The 18,636-nt window shown below is 62.3% G+C and overlaps 1 protein-coding gene across 3 annotated transcripts; it reads right to left on the bottom strand.

Moving 5' to 3' along the window:
* Positions 1–35: 35 nt before the first annotated feature.
* On the bottom strand, positions 36–7,596 carry SLC2A6 (solute carrier family 2 member 6). 3 transcript variants are annotated; one of them, XM_011226847.3, is made up of 10 exons: positions 7,398–7,596; positions 6,718–6,880; positions 5,488–5,694; positions 4,772–4,871; positions 4,020–4,231; positions 3,436–3,588; positions 2,668–2,776; positions 2,113–2,298; positions 1,772–1,917; positions 36–1,156 (listed from the first exon to the last, which is right to left on the bottom strand). In XM_011226847.3, the coding sequence occupies exons 1-10, from the start codon at positions 7,487–7,489 to the stop codon at positions 1,001–1,003; spliced, it is 1,524 nt and encodes a 507-aa protein (XP_011225149.2). In that variant the 5' UTR covers positions 7,490–7,596; the 3' UTR covers positions 36–1,000. The 3 variants fall into 3 exon arrangements, with proteins under 3 accessions (XP_011225149.2, XP_034520662.1, XP_034520663.1); XM_034664771.1 differs by lacking the exon at positions 7,398–7,596 and adding an exon at positions 6,152–6,259 and having other exon boundaries at positions 6,718–6,856; XM_034664772.1 differs by lacking the exon at positions 6,718–6,880 and having other exon boundaries at positions 7,398–7,541.
* Positions 7,597–18,636: the final 11,040 nt, after the last annotated feature.

Below are 18,636 nucleotides of genomic sequence, written 5' to 3'. Positions count from 1 at the left end.
CCGGTGCCGGAAGCAAGCAGGCTGGGACCACTGGCCCTGGGAGTAACGCCGTTTTATTGAGGACCTTCTGTGTGGCTGGCCCTGTCCCAGTTCTGCTCACAGCGTCTCAGACGAGGAACGTGGCTTGCCAAGGTCACACAGCTGGGAGGGGCTGGAGGCCATCCTGCAGCCAGGCTCTCCCTCGCAGGCTGCCTTACTGCGGACAGGTCAGGGGTGGCCACAAAGGGGGCCTTGCCTGGGGCAGCAGGCCCTGGCGACCTTGGCTGAGAGTTTGGGTCTAGTCAAACCCGGCTGCTGGGTGGGCGCCCCCACCTGCAGTAGACCCCGTCCTGCCATTCCAAGGCTGAGAGCCTGATTTATTTGTACAAACAGGGTGACTATGGTTTGCAGACAGGAGCACTTGAGCCCCATTTCCAGAAGTTGGGTGGGTACAGGAGGAGGCATCTGTGCTAGGTCTTGGGCCTTGGCCTGTGGGAGTCGAGAATGTTCCCCGTAGCACCCACAAGCTTTTAGAAGTACAGCTCTGTCTTCCTCCCCGTAGTCAAGTTGCTCCATGGTGACTAAGCGGATCAGAACAAAATGGCACGATGATGTCGCTGTGTGGAGCCATCCACCGTCTCTGTTCTCATTCCAGCCCTCCGTGGGGGCGTCCTCCGCGCTTGAGTAAAGAACCAGGCCCCAGGTCACCCAGCAGGGCCTTGTCCTAGCCCCTGGGCCGTGGGCTCCCCTGTGGCCCACGGCTGCCTTCTCTGCCAGCGGGTCTTGGCCGACGAGCATGCAACGCGGCAGGCTGCCTGGTCTGGGGCGCAGGCTGGACAGGGTGCTGCCTGCCCAGAGCCAGAACGTGCACCGCGGGGGGCCTGCCGTGCTTCTATCTGGTCCTCCTGTGCCCTGTCCGAAGGCAGATGGCTGCTGCCTCCCGGGCTTGGCGTGCGGGCTCGTGGCCAAGCGTAGAGGCCCTGCGCCCAGTGGTTTGGCCCCCCCGGGCAGGGACCCTGACTTAGTGCAGGAAGGACCTCCTCCCGGTGCGGAAGAAGGACTCAATCTGCTCCAGCGACCGGCCCTTGGTCTCAGGCACACAGCAGCCGGTGAACACCAGGCTGGCCAAGCAGATGGCAGCAAAGAAGAAGAAAGGCACGTGGAGGCCGAAGGCGTTCTGCAGATACGGAGGGGATGCCTGGTCACAGAGCCGGGGTTCCCGGGGCCCTTCTCATGTTAGCCAGCCTTGAGGAGCCTTCCCTTTATTCCCCTGCTCAGAGGCCCCCCTGGGCTCCTCACTGCCTCCCACACGAGACGCAAATGTTTTAGCTTGGCCTGGAGCTCTGGCCTTAGCCTCGGCTTAGGCACCCACCTCTCTCCCACCTGCAGGAGGCCTGCCCCCCTCACCTGGTCAGCACACATGGCCTCTTGCCCTGCCCCAAGCTCATCCTCGCCTCTGCGGGGGCCGTGCGTGCTCCATGTGCTCCAAACCCTGCCCTGACCCACTGGCTACACCAGGGTCGGCCCCGGCCCCGGCCCCGGCTGCCCCAGATTGTCCTTCCGGGGAGCTGGGAATGAAATTCTGGTTGGCTTCAGGACCTGACGGGGGCTTGAACCAGGAGTGGGGAGAAGGGCTCACAGTGCCCCATGTGGGCTGGCCAGCGGGGACCCTGCCGAGAGACCCAGACTGCTGCCCAGACAGAAGGCCCTCTGGGCTCACTCATCCTGGCCGGGGAGGACCTGTGTGACACTCAGAGGAACTTGACCGAGAAGCCCCACCCACATTACTCACCACCACCAGCAGGAAGGACTTGGTGAGGGCAAAGGCCGTGAGCCAGCTGACGAGAACACAGAGCCCGGAGGCCACCCCACGAGCTTGCAGGGGCAGGATCTCTGACATCAGGAGCCAGGTGATGGGCCCCCAGCCCATGGCATAGCCTGCCGACAAGGGGACGAGGGACCTCTTCCGCCTCCACTGAGCTGCCGAGACCCCTCCCCAACCCCCCTGACCCCCACCCCAGCCGCCCCGCCCATGCCCTAGTGGGCCCCTCCCACCTGAGCACAAGCCAGCCCCCTCTGGCTGGCCAGCAGCCTCCCCGAGCCCTTGTCCCCGTGGAGTCCCGGCGCACCTACCCATGATGAAGAGCATGGTGGCCACCAGGGGCACCAGGGTGAGGCAGCTGGAGGGGGTGGCCAGGGGCTGCCCTGTGCCCCCCAAGGGTGCGCTCTCGAGGCCCACGGTGCTGTTGGGCGTCAGAGGCTTCGGACCGAAGTGGACGTACAGCCCCAGCGTCAGGTTGGCAGCAAACATGATGGTGGCTGTGGACAGACAGGTGGCCATGGGGGGGCCAGGACCCTCTGCGCCGGGTGCTTCCACTGCAGAGCCCCTCAGCGCCCTGCGCCCTGCACGGGCCAGTTCTCATCCAGGCCGCCGTACCAGTGACCAGACGCCGCCTGTGGGGCAGCAAGCTCCGCCCACCTGCATGTGAGCTGCGGCCACACTGTGCGCTCCGCGGCCTTTCATGGAGTGGCTGGTGTGTGCCAGGCCCTGTGCTGGGTGCCGGGGGGGGCAGGCCCCCAGGGCAGGCATGACAGCCCCGCACCCCCACCCCAGAGCTCCCAGCCACAGTGCCCACTGCTCGGCTGGCGCACGACCTACAGCCGAGGGAGGGGCAGGCCGGTGCTCACCTGAGATGAACAGCAGAACCTTGCGGCCGGCCAGGTCCATGGTGAGGGCGGCGATCAGCACCGAGAAGAGCCTCACGGCCCCCACAATGGCTGCATCGTCCTTCGGGGGCTGCAGGGAGGAAGCCACCGAGGCTGAGGGACTCTAGTCTGCTGCCCGTCCCACCCGTCCCCCAACAAGGGGCTGCAGGGTGCTGGGGTCACAGGCCCGTGGCCACAGCTCCTCTGGAGCGCTGAGCTGCGGAGCACGCACCGTGGTGGCCCTCGGGTCACCCGGCCTAGCCTGCGGACCCCTGGGGCAGGGCACGGCTGCTATGCCCACCGTGGCGCCCAGGGCCAGCATTGAATCCGGGCGCCACAATGACTTGTGGAACTGCACTGTCACTAATCTTTCCATCTCCTCTCCGTCTAAGCCCAGGACCAGCCAACGCAGGCACGCCCTGTTATCGTCCTTCAACAGGGGCGGAAGCTGAGCTTTGGAGGGAAGTGACTTCCCTCAGTGAGTGGCTCTGAACCCGGGGTCCGTGACCCCCAAGGGCTCTGCACTTGTAGACAATGGGTTCCTTTGGAATCCTGGATATTTTAAAACATGTGAGTTTACTTACAAACATTACTCTGAGATCAGGGGCATGGCACAAAACCAGCAAGGAGACCCTGCCGGGCTCCCCACGGCGCATGCAGCCCTGATATGTGGCGCGGGGCAGGCGCTCAGTGAGGGATGGCCTCATGGACACTGGGGGTAGAGCTGGGTGGCGTGGGGCTGGGCCTCACCAGCAGGACGGCAGTGCTTTCGAAGATGGGCTGCAGGTAGACAAGGACGGGCGTGATGCCCATCAGCTGCTGCAGGAAGCGCATCAGCAAGGCGATGAGGATGGGTCGGTACATGTGGGGGTTCCGGGCCTCGGCCCACGACATGCGGGTGCTCTAGAAACAGGAAGCTGCTGCTGGGGGGCTGTGCCGGCCCCTCCAGCAGGAACCACCCTGCCCTGGCTCCATGGGGCTGGGTAGGAGACTCCTTCCTTCCCCCAGGAAAGACCCTGGGCCCGCGGGCAATTCAGGCCACTGGCAGGCCCTGCCCCCCCACCCCCGCCCCCGCCCCAACCTCCGGGGTTTTGGATGAGCGGGTGGGACAAGGCAGATTTTTTGCTTGTCAGGATCTCCGTGTGCCCGCGTGCCCAGGCATGGCAGCACAGAGCACGTGTTCCGGGTCAGGAACGGCAACTGCTCCCCTCCCCCCGGTTCTCGGAGGCGGGAGCTGCTCTTATCCCCAGTCCCCCCGGGAAAAACAACCCAGGCTCAGAGAGGCCTAGTGGCTGGCTGCAGCCACACGGAGCTGTGCGCCCACCGTCCCACACCTGTCTGCGGACATTGTCCCGGATCTGCTCGAACTCCCAGCGGATGTCGGTGTCGGCCCCCCGAAGCCAGGCCAGTGCCCGCAGCGCCTCCGCATCCCTGCCCCGGGAGAGCAGGAAGCGAGGGGAGTTGGGCATGAAGCTGAGCAGCAGAATCATGACGAGCACGGGCCCTTCCCCGGCCACGGCCAGCCAACGCCACGGCAGCAGCAGGCCTGGGGGCGAGGACAGGGTGAGGAGCTGCGGTCCAGGCTGGACAGAGTCCTTTCCCGTCGAGGCCTCCGAGCAACCTCATCTGTCCTCAAGGGCTAGTCCCAGGGCCACCTCCCACAGGAAGCATACCCTGGTTGCCCCAGGCCTCTGTGATCTAGACCAGGAGGGATCCCGGGGATTGCTTGGTGCCTGGCACAGGGCCCAGCACATAGAAGGAGGTCCTTGGAGGGTCTCAAGGGCCATGGCAGGGTGGTAGAGGGGTAGCCTGAGCAGGCAAGGCCCCAGGCTTCTACCCCAAACCCCACCCTATCTCAACCAGATAGACTGTGATCTCTTTACTATATGGACTTCCCACGTGACCTGAGAGAGGCAGGGCACTGCCTGGAGGTACATGGTGACGGCTAAGCACGTTTCTGGTCTCCCAGCTCAGGGTTTGTTTTGGGGTGTGTTCACTGCCTTTCCACCCTTGTCTGCTCAGAGGTACCCTGTCACTACCCCCCTGCACACAGAAGGTGCTCAGCGCTCATTTGAATGATACTTGCCAAGGGCGTAGAGGGACAGAGATCCGAACACTGCCATGAGCTGGGGCGTGGCCCCCAGGGCCCCACGAACACCTGGCGTGGCAATCTCAGACACGTACACCTGCAAGACCCATCAGCCCACCCGGGGCCTTCGGTGAGATTTAGGCTCCTGGGCCTGGCTGAGATGGGAGAGGTGGCCCCGGTGAACTTTGGGAAGCGAGCAGTGGGGGCTTCTGGCGAGGTTCTTGTCCTGATTGTGACTCGGTCCATCTCCCTAACCGTCAAGGGGGTGGAAGTGCTCACCTCTGAAATGGGTAGCCTGAGGTGGGGACGTGGGAGGCCCACGGGCACCCCAACTCTGCTCCTCCCAGTATCCCTGGCCCCCTGCTGGCCTTGCCCTGGCCCTTGACAGGGTGTGTGTGCAGATGTGGGAGTAGTCCTAGGGAGGGGAGAGACTTCCCCTTCCCCCGTTGCTCAACGCAGATTTTCTTCAGTTGAGCAATGTGCCTGACTGTCAGGAAATGGGTAGGAACTTCAAGGAATCCAGAGTGGGGTTGGCTGGGGATGCGGGGACAGATTAGCTGCCCTGCGGCAGGTAAGCCGAGGCTCCGGCAAACATATCCCCATTGACCAGGGGGCTTGGGGCGGGGTGTGGGGGGGCAGGAGACTTTAGCTACACAGCGGTCAGCACAGTGCTGAGGCAGTGAGGGGACAGGTGTGGGCAGTCCTGGCCTCACCGGAATGCAGGCAGCCGTGAGCCCCCCGGCGAAGCCTGTCAGTGTCCTCCCCAGCAGCAGCATCCAGAAGCCGTGGGCACCTGCCATGAGCGCGTAGCCGGCTGCCGATGGTACCGCTGAGAACATGATGCTGAGCTTCCGGCCCAAGAGGTCGTTGAGGACCATGGCACTGAGGCCCCCAGCCGCTGCGCCCAAGGTGAATACAGACTGTAGAAAGGGGTGCAGGACAGACATGTGTGGGCACCCAACACTCCTATCCTCCCCCATCAGAACCTAGGGGCAGCTGCTTTTCCAGGCTGATCGTGAGATCCCTGCCTGCTGGATTCAGATCCCTGACTGGTAGTGAGCCTCCTGTCTCCAGAAGTGTGCAAGCATCATGAGCACAAGCACTGGAGAGATGCCACCATGCAGAGTCCTGCTCTGGGGAGTACGTGGGGCCACCTGTCCATAGTGGTTCCGCTCAGCTGAGCGTTTAAATGTCTAATACTATTAGGCAGACGGGAGAATTCGGTGGCCTGAAGCCCCTGGCATTTTTAGATTTAGGGGTTCTTGGGTTCCCTGCAGAGCGTAGTCAGTAGGATCCAGTCAGTGACTTGGGGGCATTGCTTAGCCTATCCGAGCCTCAGTTTCCTTAGCTTTTTATGGAGTCAGCAGGAGTACCCACCTCATACGGTTGGCCCTGGAGTCAGCTGGCTCTCGGGTACAGCGCCCAGCAGCATGCCCCTGGCCCATACTGAGTGCTCGGTACACACTGGGTATCATCTTAGCTGCTCTGTTGTAATTGCAGATTGGAGGCTACTGAGATGGTCATCCTACCATCCTGGGATCCTCAGGGGCCCTGTTCTTCCTTCCCCGGCGCCCACACTCTGTCCTGGGGCCCTCCTTGCCCCAGCCAGTGCCTCTTCCCGTTGGTATCTGCTGCCCCTACCCCGCATCATCCAGGGAGGTGCCCGCTCTGCTGTGGCAGCCCGGCCGTGGGTGTGGGGGGGGCCTGGGGCAGGGGGGAGACCTGGAGGCCCACCTCCCCTGGCTCCTTCCCACGCCTTCTTAGTTATCACTTCCTCCTTCTATTTCAGAGCAATCATCTGGCCTCACTCACCCACTGCCCCTCCTACAGCCAGGCGAGGATGGCGGAGGGGGAAGGCCATGGCCCTACAGGGGGGGGTCCTAGCTTAGTGGGTCCCCGCTCACCCTGGCCTGCTTGTCTCCAGCTCAGAGCATGGCTCTTACCCCAAACCAGGATGCCTGGGTTTTGGTCAGACTCAGGTCCGGGTCCAAGGAGTGCTCCAGGGCCGGGATGACAGGGGACGTGTAGACCAGGGCATACCCGAAGCTGAAATTGCCCAGCACGGCGGCAAAGGTGGCCAGGAACACCCTCTTGTTCTGTGGGGCCCTGGTGGTGGGGGCAGTGGGCAGAGTGATGAGGTCTTGGAGTTCCTCCTCCCCCAGCAGCTGAAGGGCTGCCGGACCTGAGCCCAGTGGCTGCCAGCTCAGCCTCGGAGGGCAGCGTTGGGTTGGGCTGGGCCGAGGGCTCCCAGGGCTGGCCTGTCATCCCACTTGGAGAATCCCCAGGGCCGTCCCCAAAGCCCACCCCGTGGCTGAGACACGGGTGAAGGAGCACTTCTCTCTAGAAGGGGAGGCTTGGTTTCTGCTGCCGGCTTTGCCACTGAAGCTTGCTGTGTGACCTTAGACAAGCAAGGCCCTTGCCCTCTCTGGGCCTCCCTCACCCTCTCCGAGCCAGCTGGGGGCTGGGCCTGCTACAGGGGGGCGAACAGCTCCTTAAATAGGACTAGGGTGTCTGGGGCAGGAGGGGGCCAGACGGACCTTTGCTGGACACTCACGGAAGGTCAGAGAAGGCCCAAGGCGAAAGCCGGCCCCCACCCGCAGCCCCCATGCCCCGCGACTCTCACCCGACGCGCGTCCTCTCCCCCGGCGACGGGGACGACTTCTCGGGGAAGGTGTCATAGTCCGGGCCCTCGGCTCCCAGCAGCGGCTCCTGCATGGCCGCCCCTGCTCGCAGCGTCCGCGCGGCCGCCGAGGGGCCGGGTGCTGGGGGGCAGCTCGGGCCGGGAGACGCTCGGGGCAGCGGCGGCTCCGAGCATCCGGCGCAGGCTGGGGGGGCGCGGGCTCTGTCGGGGCTTTCCTGGGGCGCGGGCCCGGGGGCGGAGCGCGGCCGGGCTTTCCCGGGGCGCGGGCGGCGTGCGGGCTCGGCCCGGCTTTCCTGGGGCGTCGGCCCGGGGCCGGGTGCGTGCTCGGCGGGGCTTTCCTGAGGCGCGGACCCCGGGGCGGGGCCAGGTTTTAAATGGGCGTGACCCGCACTTCGTGCGCCCCTGGAGGCCCCTGGGGGCTGGCCCTTCAGATGGGAACCCCGACCCGAGGGAGGAGGCGCGACGGACGCAGAGCCGCTGGGGATTCATCCGTGTGTCCGTCCGGGATACCAACACCCCAGGCCCAGCTCCTATAGGCTGGAGGAAACAAGCCCAGAGAGGCTCCGCGACTCCCCAAGGTCACACGGAGAGCGCGTGTCTCCCTGAAAAGGAAGGCCTTGCGTCTGCCTTCCTGGACTCCATCCTGCTTCATCGCCGGCCCTGCGCCCTCCCCTCTAGGGGTGAGCTAGAATCACGCTGGAGTGTCCATGACCGCATCCCGCATCCCGGACAGCTAGAGAGGGCGTGGGTTGAAGGCCCAGGGAGGAGGGGGTCGTGGTCCCAGGGGCAGAGACTGGTATTTTCCCCATTTCTGGTCCTGTTTGAAGAAATAAGTTGTGCTTGTTGAGAACCATCCAGGTAATAAGATAAAATAAAAAAATAAGAAAAGCATAAACTGAATATTCCCTGGACGCCCACGCCAACCCTCAAACAGTAACACGGTCACTCGTGCCCACTCTCCCTGCGGACTTTTCCAGAGAGGGGCTGGCTCACACCCTCTTCTGCTGTGTGCATTTTTTTTTTTTTAACTGATCCTTTGTTGTTGAGCATTCGGGTGATTTTCAAATTTTAGCTATTAAAGCAGTAAATCTTTTTTTTTTAATTTTTTAATTAGAAAAAGACTTTATTTGAGAGAGAGAGAGAGGGAGGGATCGCGTGCAAGAGCAAGGTGAGGGGCAGAGGGAGGCTCTCGAACAGATACCCTGCTGAGTACAGGACTCGATCCCACAGCCCTGAGATCAGACCTGAGCCAAAATCAAGAGTGGGTCGCCCAATGTGACTGAGGTACCCAGATGGCCCTGTAAATTGTTTTTAAAATGTATCCTATAATTCTCTTTTACAATCAAAATACAACTAGTAGAACAATGGAGAAGGAAGGCTGGGGAGAGCCGCACCCATCACCCTGCTGCACTCCGAGGTCCATCCCCATACCCTCCCATTGTCTTTTTTTAAAGATTTTATTTATTTATTTGACGGGGAGACAGCCAGCGAGAGGGGGAACACAAGCAGGGGGAGTGGGAGAGGAAGAAGCAGGCTCCTAGCAGGGAGACGAATGCGCAGGGAGCCCGATGCGGGGCTCGATGTGGGGCTCGATGCAGGGCTCAATCCCAGAACCCTGTGACGACCGAGTCACCCAGGCGCCCCCCATACCCTCCCATTGTGTGCACAGCATTGTGTGGCTGCTTACAGCACATTCTCAGCTTTCTCCTGCTGTGCAGGACCCGGGCTTTGGGTCCAGGCAGAGCCAGTAAACGGTGACTCCTGTTGCTAACTCAGAGAAATCCGCGTGACCATGTTTGAACGATTGAGATGTAATGTGGTTTGCTCAGGGATCTCCTTCATGGGCACTAAAGCTATTTCACACGTTTGCTTTTAAAATTAGTGATTCAGTGACCATCTTTGTCCTTAAAGGACGATTTTCTTTAGCAAGAATGTTTCCCCAGTCCTCAGGCCTCTTTTAACCACCGCCCCACTGCCCCCCCAGTTGGGCGGCTTGGGCCTTCTCTCCTGCCACCTGGGTCAGCCCCAGATGGGCTTCTTGGGGACCTGGCCTCTGGAGCCGGGTGGGCCTTTCCACTTCCCTGCCCATCCAGTGCCTGGCCCAGCATATGCACACAGCCTTGCCATGAGGCCCCTGGTGGACTTGAATGCAGAGCTCTCCCTTCTCCCTGAGCTTCTTCCAGCCCCCATTAGGGAAGTCTCTGCTCAGAAGCAATGGAAAGCACTGGTCTGGGAGTAGGGGCACCTGGATCTGCTTTCCCTCTCCAGCCTGGACACACCCACAGCAGGGGCTGGGTCCCTCATTTCCCCGCCCCCCAGCTCCAATCCCTCCCTGAGGGAGGCCCCAGGGAGGGTGGGTTCTTTAGAGGAAGGGCCCCTACTTGATCCACTCAAGCTGCCCCTGGTCTGGGCCTGCACCAGGGTACTGGGAAGTGGCAGCTCGGGCGTGGGAGCTACCACCCTGGCCAGAAGGTAAATTCCCCGCAGAGCTGCCAGGGTTGGGGAGGGGCTGGGAAGAGACCACCCCTGACTCCCGGGCTCCTGCACAGTCTCCATTCCTGGCCTAGGGCATTGGAGCTTAGCAGAGGACCTGGTGCACAGTCTGTCCTGTACAGAGGAGGAGCCTGGGGACCGGGTCTCAGGCTGCCGGGACCACGTCTCCCAACCTCTGGGACTTCTCGAGAACCCTGCCTTCTCTGAACTGTAGGATGGATGTAGGCTGGTGGCCCCCTCCTGGGCCGCTGGTGGGCACAGGGCGGCTGGCGGGCCTTGATGGAGCTCCTGCAGTTTGACAAAGTTCCCTCCAGACCAGTCTGCCAGCTTGCGGCTTCCAAGTGCCCAAGAAACAGGCTGAGCTGCATTCCAGACCCCCTGGCACAAGGACAAAGGTCTCAGAGGACGGCTGTGGAGCTGAACCTGACTTTCCAGCCCCAATCATCTCAAGAGGGAAGGTAAGGGCATGTGAGGAGATGCCAAGACCCAGGCCCTGCTGTCTCATCTGGTCCCTATCCTTCTGGTGGCTTCTGATCCCAGGGTTACAGAGGAGAACACAGAGTCTCGGGGAGTCACTGGGTGGGGTCACCTCTGGGGCACCTCCTGACCCTGGCTCCTGCTGTGTCTAGAGGGCCTCCTAAGGGAGAGGGATGGGAGGGACCCACAGAGAGGGGAACCCTTCCCTCCTCTCCTCCTTCCCACAGATGGGCTGGCCAGAGCCCGCAGTGGAGAAGGTCTTTGACACCCAGCTGTCCAACGCCCCTGCCGCCCTCCGGCACGCTCTTGGTGATGCCATCCCTGGTCCCGAGGACTCAGACCTTGTACCCTCTGTGACCCTGGCTGCAGCCCTGGTCCTGCTGTTCCTCTTACTCTTGGCCTGGCTGGTGTGGGACAGGCCCCTCCAAGGCTCCTGCTAACGTGGCTTCCCAGGGAGAGGATGGGGTATCCCTTGGCTGGACCTGGCATGGTCAGGAGCGGCATAACAGGAGCAGAGCCAGGGACAGGGGTGGGGGGTAGGGGACTAGAGGGGGAAGGTGGAGGGTCAGAGTGTGGGGAGGCTTCCGCACCTCCCAGACACACCCTAGGCCAAACCCTGTGGCCTTTGTCTGTGGCAGCCCCCAGGGGACCCCAGGAAGTCCCAAAGGCTCCCCCCCCCGCCCCCGCTGGAGGGCAGGAACCCAGACAAGCCCTGGCCTCTGCTGCCCAGTAGCACTGTGGAGCCTCACGCCTCCAGATGGCTGCGGGTGGCGGGCTCGGAGCCTGTGGCAGTGGGAGGTCCTCCGGCTGGTGGGGCTCAAGTCCACCTCAGGCAGGTTGCTGCAGGGTGGGGGTCCCCATCTCTGCATGACCATCCTGGGACAGTGGATGACGTCCTCCATTCTGGGCCTTGGCTTCCTGAGGCATCAAGTGAGCATGGCCCTACCGATCTGTGCATTGTGAGGCCAGCCAGTGGCTGGGCGCTCTGTGGTCACCTCTGCAGCGGACACTCCCTTTCGCCTGCCCCCCTTCCTCGACTGCAGACCGTTGGAGGAAGCCCCCCTCCCTGGAGGCGGAGGCCGCAGGAGCCGGGATGCGCTGGTCTTGGCCGCCACCTGGTGGCTGAAGTAAGAATGGCATCATCTGCCGTGAGATCCCCCCCCCCCCCCCCCCCCCCGGGCTGCTCCCGGCAAAGGAGGGGGAAGGTGTTTTATTTTTTAAAGTGGGAACATTTGAGATTGCGGATAAGCACAAGTCTTGTTACTTAGAACTTCTTTTACCATTTGCTGTTTATCTTTGTTCCCTTCATTTCTGCATCTATAATTTTACCAAAAAAAATCATCAGGAAGGGGGTGGAGGGGACAGGTGGGGTGGAGGGGGGCTGGTGATGGTCAAGCCCAGGGTCCCGGGTATCCTCCTGCCCCACGGGGGTCCTGTCTCAGAGCCTGACAAAGGAAGACATGCATTTCTGAGGATGGGAGGGTGTGGGACGGTCAGGTTGGGACTGGAAGTCCTCACAGAACAAATACTTACCAAGATACCGCGTGCTGCATGCCACACACCGGGAGGGGAACGGGGCCCCCAGAGAACTCACGGTGGCTCTGTGCTCTCCTTCTCCTCCTGCCAGCTGGCTGTCCCTCCCTTGGGGAAGTGGGGGCCTCAGGGATGGGCCCCAGCCATGCACCATACAGGAGCAACGAAGGGAAGGGAAGGGAGGGAGGGAAGGAGGGAAGGAAAGGGGTTTCTTTCTCCTGCTCTTCCAGTTTCCCAAAGTCAAAGTGCTCACCTGTGTGTCCAGGCTGGGGTGCCAGGAGCTGCAGACTCTCTCTATCCCCCACCCCTCCTCCCCCACCTCCCTCCTCCCCACCTCCCTCCTCCCACCCTCTCAGAGGGTGCAGAACCAGAGTGGAGTCCTTGGCTCCTTCTTTCCAAGTGTGAGATCATGACCACGGATTTCAGGCGGTCTCCTCCCCATTCCCCCCAGAGGTGGCTTTCAGTCCCTGGGTGCCGGGAAGTCTCAGCGAGCTGGGAAGCGTCCTCTGGGGCGCAGGGCTGGGGGAGGAGTCCCTGTGGGCCTTGCCCAGTGGCCCAGGGTGAAGGAGCAACCAAGGCAGGCAGGTTCTGTTTGTTGGCATTTGTGACTAGTGCCCATGACGATGCCGTGTGGCTTCCACTGCCTGGCCGAGGCCCGCACTGGCATCCGCGTGCAGCTCCCACGGAAGGACCTGCAGCTGCAGGCAAGTTTCGTTCTGTGTAACGCAGGGACCCGTTTTATAAACATCGGCCTTCCACCTGGGGGCTTTTCCTGCGGGGCAGCCAGATGTCCCGAGTCAGGACATGACGGACGTTGTGAAGGGTGACAGGATGGGCCTGGGGACTGGGATGGGCAAGCCCGGGGTGGCGGGCTGGCAGACTGGTCCTGAGCTGGCTGGCCAAGAGTGGCCGGGGGCAGGCAGCTGGCGTGAGTGTGAGTGTGCATGTGTGAATATTCGTGTAACGTGGGTATGTGTATGTGTGTGAGTATAGATGTGTATACGGGCATGTGTGTATGTGCATGTGTTTAACCCACGTGGCCTCCTACGGGAGTGTGTGCCTGGCCGCGGGCTGGCGGGAGTCTGCGAGGCCAGGCTGAGTGGCCCGTAGAGAGGCCAGATGAGTTTGTCCTTGGCTGTTGTTGAAGAGACAGGCCTCTCTCTGCTTATGTGTCCTTGGGGAGAATCACGCAGCCAGAGCCTCCTTCAACCGTCAGCCCTCGGGGTGGTGGGGGCAGCGCTGTCACCTCCTTGCTTTTCTGCTCCTTCCTAGAAGGGCCCGGTTTTGTGTGTGGCAGCAGTGTGCTTAACTGAGGACGCCGGTCCCCCAGTGGTCCTTGCAGCTAGCTTGGCCACGTGAGTCAGTTCTGACCCGGGGGTGTAGGCAGGAGTGTCCAGGGAGGGTCACGCCTCCTGATGAGAGAGGTTTGCGGTCCAACCCAAACCAGCCCGACCCAGCCCCCAGTTGGGAGGTGGGTGGCTCCAGGGCACAGGGAACAGGGCGGTGGTCAGACACCAAGCACAGCCTGGGACCGTGGGGCCTGTGGCAGCCACTGCCCTCCTCCTGCCTCCTGCCCTCCATGAGGTGAGAACAGAATAGCCTGTCAGGGCGGTAGGCCCGTGACGGGTGGAAGCCTCCCTCCCCAGCCCAAGAGTCGGGGCAGAGGAGTACATAGGTGGCAGGCGGACACATTAACAGGTGTGCAGAGCTCGTCGCCTCCCTCATGACTCAGGGCAGCCAGCCCTGAGGCCCAGGCCCAGCAGCGCACAGCAAAGGCCTGACTAGATGTCCCCTGGGGAACATTCTTGGTCACCTTCTTGGGGCTTCATCTAACCGGCACCATCGGGTGCGTCCTGCTTGGGGCATGATAGGACAGAGGAAGAGGCCGAGGTGAGGCTGTCTCCTCCCCTGGCCATCAGCCCCTCCTCAGGGCCCTGCTGTGACCCCTGCCCCTTCTGCTCCTGGGGTCCTGGCACGGTAACCAGACAACCTGGGGTCGGGTCCTTTCCTTGCAACTCCAGTGAATAACTCCCCTCCTCGAGCCTCCATCTCCTCTTCTGTCCGTGGGGTGTGCAGGGAGGTGTGCGGGCAAATGCAGCGGAGCCCTGAGCTGGACGCCCAGTGTCCCAGGCGGGCGCCTGTTGCCCTCCCTGTCTGCTTTCATCCCTCATTGTCAGACCAGCCTCGGGCAGGCCTTTGGGAGAGGAGGCGGGGTGTGGACACAGGGGCTGATCCGAGCAGGTGAAGTGACTTCCTTCCCCTTCCTTCTGGCGCCAGGAAGGGTCAGACCCAGGTCCCCCACCCTGGCCAGCTGCCCTGGGGTTCACGCCCCCTCCCCTGCAGGGTCACCACCCTGCGGGCCTCAGCCAGCGCCGTCTTCGGGGACCCAGCCAGCTGTGGGCCACTAATACCACAACGGCTGCTTCACTTGCTCAGGGTGATGGTACATTTTTTCGGGCAGCTGGACTCTTCCTGGCTTGCAGTGTAAACGATGGTCTGGCTCTGTCCCGGCTGCCCCCCTCCCCCACACCGTGTCCCTCTCGTTTATCTTTGGCCCCTGGGCTGCCCCGTGGACTCCCTGCCAAAAGCAATGACTGAATTTTGAATCTTGTTTTGCTGATGGTCTAGAATATGTAAAAAATGTTCCATTGGGAGACCTGAGGGCACAGTGGGGACGGAGAGCGGGGACTTGGGAGCCGTGCTGTGGCCAGCCTCCCCCACCCCCGGGTAGACCTTTGGGGTGCCTGGTGAGCTGGGGGAGGGCTGGGGCGAGCGGGGCTGTTTATTTAGAGCGGGCGCTTGTTGGTGCTTCTGGAACAGCAGTGTGTGTGAACTTGTCGCGCAGTGGGGGCGAGGCTTTCCCTGCTTCTCGGGAGAGGAAAATGCTTTTACAAAGTGATCCCACTTCCTATTTGACAGGCTGGCTTGGTCCCTGTGGGCTGTGTCCCCCTGCCCACTCACCCCTCAAATGCTTCTCCAGTGCACTGGGTGACTAGTTCCCGCCGGGCAGTGGAATCTAGACCTGCCCCGCCGCTGGAGGGAGCTCCTGGTCCCATGGGGGAGCCCAAAGTGGCAAAAGGGCTTGGCAGGCAGGGGCAGGACAGGCGTGCGGCTGGGCCATGTGGCCCAGAGGGGAGGGCTGCGGTCCCAGCCTGCAGCGGGGACCGAGCATGCCTCCCGGCCACGCAGTGAACCCAGGCTCAGTGTGGCAGTGAACCCAGGCTCAGTGTGTAGGAACCCGCGGGGCCAGCCAGGCGGTGTGGCTGTCCTTCCGAAGGCCCCGGGGCGGGAAGCGGCTTGGTGCTGGGTTTGGATGGGGCTGTAGCCAGCCGGTGCGGCTGGAGAGTGAGACCGAGTGGGGCGTCGAGGGAGAGCAGTCTGGCTTTGAGAATGGGGTCTAGCCTTGGACACTCAGGCCTGGCCTGCGTGTGTAGGGACACTCGTAGGCGATGTAGGCAGAAGAAATGTGCTTGCCACACCAATACAGCAGCACGGCGCCTTCCCGCCTGAGTGTGGCCCCTGTCCCTTCCGGATGGAGGTCTGGTGCCTGTCTCGGGAGGAGGACGGCCCTCGTGCATCTGATGGGCCAGGCCTGGAAGGCTCCAGTGAGCTGCAGTCATGTGGCCGGCGTGGGGAAGGTCCCCAAAGATCACCCTGTAGCCCCCTTCCTGCCTGCGGACACGACGTTCTTCAGGGCCAAGAGCAAATGCCTCTGTCTGAGGACACTTCCTGGCTTTCTCTGCACCCTGAACCCAACGTCCCCCTTTGCTGGGACTTCTGCTGAGACAACAGATTTTGTGCCCTCTGTTGGACGGGACTTGCAAGTGAGAAGTTCCAAAGGACGGGCTGGTGTGCACGCGTGTGCAACCCCAGGGCCGGGGACCCAACGGAGCCGCCTGTGGCTGCCAGGCTCCACGCTACACCTGTGGGTCGGCTGGGGGCTCCCGGGGGCCTCTCCAGCTGCTGTCCGCGTCCGGGGTGTGCAGGGTTTGCTCCAGGACAGGGATGCCCTCTCCTGCCTCACCATCTTGCCTCTCCCCAACTCATTACTAAGAATAAAAGTTGAGTGCCTGTCGGGCCCCTCTGCTGTTTCTGAGAAACAGGCCCCTTCCTCAGACCATCCACTCCAGCCTTGGCTGTTTTCCCTCCTTCATTTCGAAGTTCAGACATAAGGCATCTGAGTCAAGAGCTCCAAGCATGGGGTCTGGCCCCTGAAAGGCTGGGCAGCGGGTCTTCTCAGAGGTGCTGTAGCTTTGAAAATTCTCCCACTTGCACTTGAAATGTGGGGATCATGCAAAGCACCCCCAGATTGGGGTGCAGCCAGCCCCACACCTCTCTCTGGGCAGCTCCCGGATGATGGCCGAGGAGCCCCTCGGTGGTGCAGAGGGCATGCCCCCATCCACGCAGCCTTGTAGCAGCAAGGGGGCTGTCTGACAGCTGGGCATCCCTGGGACCACTCGGTGCTTTCTCGGACTCTCCCTCGGGGCCGCGCCCTTCGGCTTATTCACTCCATCCTGGGGGGGGGCGATGGCAGAGGGGGGTTTCACCTGCTTACAACTGCGCGCAGCTTCTGTGTGAGGTCAAGGGCAGTGCCCTCACTGTTTGGGGCCTCCTGATGCTCCCCCTGGCCCCCACCACAGGTTGGCCAGCCTGAACTGCAGGCTGGAGGACCTGGAACAGGCCCCTGGCCTCTGGGAAGCAAAGCTGCAGCAGACTTGGCTTTCCCTCGGCCGGGAGTTGGGATCCCTGACTCGAGCAGCTGGCGAGCTGGAGCAGAGGCCTGGCCTCAGGGATGGGCTCCTGGGGCCCGGCCACAGACTGGGCATGCAGTCCTGCCCACCTGGGGCCCCTCCTGGAGCTCCTGTCCACTCGGTCTCAGCTGGGGCTGACCTGCCGGTCTGGGATGTGACGGGCTCGGGGGAGAACATGGGGCCCCCGGCCTGGGAAGGCCTCGCGAGAGATGGCGAGGTGGAACAAGGAGGTTGGGGCGTGACCAGTCCAGCGGGAGATGGAGGTTGGCACGCACACGGAGGGTGCAGTGGGAGAGACCGTGGGCTCTGCAGGTCTGGGTCCTGCCCTGTCACCTTCCAGCTGGCCCTGGCCGTGGGTGTGATGCCTGCCTCCCATGCTGGGTTGAGAGCACCTCGGCCTCGGCCTCGGGGCAGCCGGAGGATTACACGAGTTCCTACATGGAGCGCGAACTGGGAGCTGCAGCCCCGTGCTGGTGTCTGCAGGGGAAAGGGTCTTGGATTTCAGGTGATTTAAAGGGTTTTTTTAAATTCATCTACACATTTGAATTTTTCTACGACACACATGAATGACTGGGGTCATTTGTGAAAAAGTTAAATGGTTGCTTGGAGCAAACTAGAATTGTCACCTGTGTGTTGCCTGTGTGGTACAACGTAACTAAAAATTACTACGACACCAGACGGCTCTGCATCCCACACCCTGATGGGATGGCGCTGGCCGCAGAGCTGGGGATCAGCAGGGGAACCGAGTCAGTGGGGCGCGGTGGGGAGGGGGCTCTGTCCGTCGGAGACGTGCACGCGTGGGTGCGTGTGTGGACGCAAGGCCCCTCTCAGCAGTGAGTGATGAATGGAGGGAGGGGTTCATGGAGAGGCAGTTTGGGGGACCATGGGAGGGCCGGGTGTGAGTATGATTTTAACAGGCAGGGAGCAGAGTGTGCCCGAGAGCGTTGCAGGTGCAGGAAACAGGCCGTGTGTGTGCACACGCCTGCAGACACATGTACTCCCACGTGCACACACGGAGGCATAAAGTGAGTGCTGGGGGTGGCAGTTGCAGCCTAATGGGAGGGGAAGCCAGAGGGCAGGTGAGGCCGGGCCTCTGCAAGGCGCATAGGCTCGACAGGGTGGCCGCAGGATGCCACATGCAGGTTTTGCAGCCGGGGGAGAATGGTGACCTGGCCCCAGCATCTTACTGGGCAGGGGCTAGGAGAGCCGCAGTCTTGACCAGGAGGGGTCTCAGTCCGCAGTGGCCGGCATGCAGGATGCTGGGGCCAGGCTGCACCAAGGCCTCAGGGCTCAGTGGTGGCTTCTGAGGACGATGATGAGAACCATAGTGCAGGCTTCCAGAAGCTACCAGTCCCTCTTCATCCTTCTTCTCAGACACTCTGGGGAAGTCACCCCGCTTGGGAAGGCCTCCAGAGAAGAAGCTCACACATTCCTCTGGTTTGGCGCTAGAGATATCCTCCCACCCGCAGGGCTGGAGGCCGGGTGGGGGATTGCTTTGTCAGGCTGGGACACGCCGTCCCCTGGCCTGGCCTGGCCTCCTGGCGCAGGGCCGGTGCTGGGAATGGCGTCTGACCCTGTTTCCAGGCGAGGCTGGGGCAGTGTCCTCAGGACAGCTGTGCCCAGCTGTTTCCCGGATGACATCGTCCAGAAAGCCCACCCCCTCCCCAGCAGCTCTGCTGACCAAGGGACGCAGGTGTCGGGGCCCTTTTGGGGACCTTATGACCCTGGGTAACAGGACAGAGGCCAAGACTGCTTGGCTTGCATAGTCTGGGAAAACGGTCGACTTCCTGAGGCCTCCCAGGTACATTGTGCGGCTGAGTTTTGTCCACAGCCCGGTCCAGGAGATGCCCTTTGCTCGGGCTTACCTACCTAGAGGAGGTGCTGTCTTCCAGTGGAGGAGCTCATAACTCCTCGTCTTGGCCCCAGCGTCCCCTGCAGAGAAAACCCACCCTGCTGCTGCGAGCTCC

Source organism: Ailuropoda melanoleuca, chromosome 7, assembly GCF_002007445.2.
Source record: "Ailuropoda melanoleuca isolate Jingjing chromosome 7, ASM200744v2, whole genome shotgun sequence".
NCBI classification, from domain to species: Eukaryota; Metazoa; Chordata; class Mammalia; order Carnivora; family Ursidae; genus Ailuropoda; species Ailuropoda melanoleuca.
This window is presented reverse-complemented; position numbering and strand designations above follow the sequence as displayed.

Coding starts and splice junctions, on each gene's coding strand:
- SLC2A6 (XM_011226847.3), bottom strand. CDS start 7,489: ATGCAGGAGCCGCTGCTGGGAGCCGAGGGCCCGGACTATGACACCTTC. Junction 2,777..3,435: donor AAAGCACTGCCGTCCTGCTG/GTGAGGCCCAGC, acceptor TCCTCCCTGCAG/CCCCCGAAGGACGATGCAGC. Junction 1,918..2,112: donor CACCATGCTCTTCATCATGG/GTAGGTGCGCCG, acceptor CCTTGTCGGCAG/GCTATGCCATGGGCTGGGGG.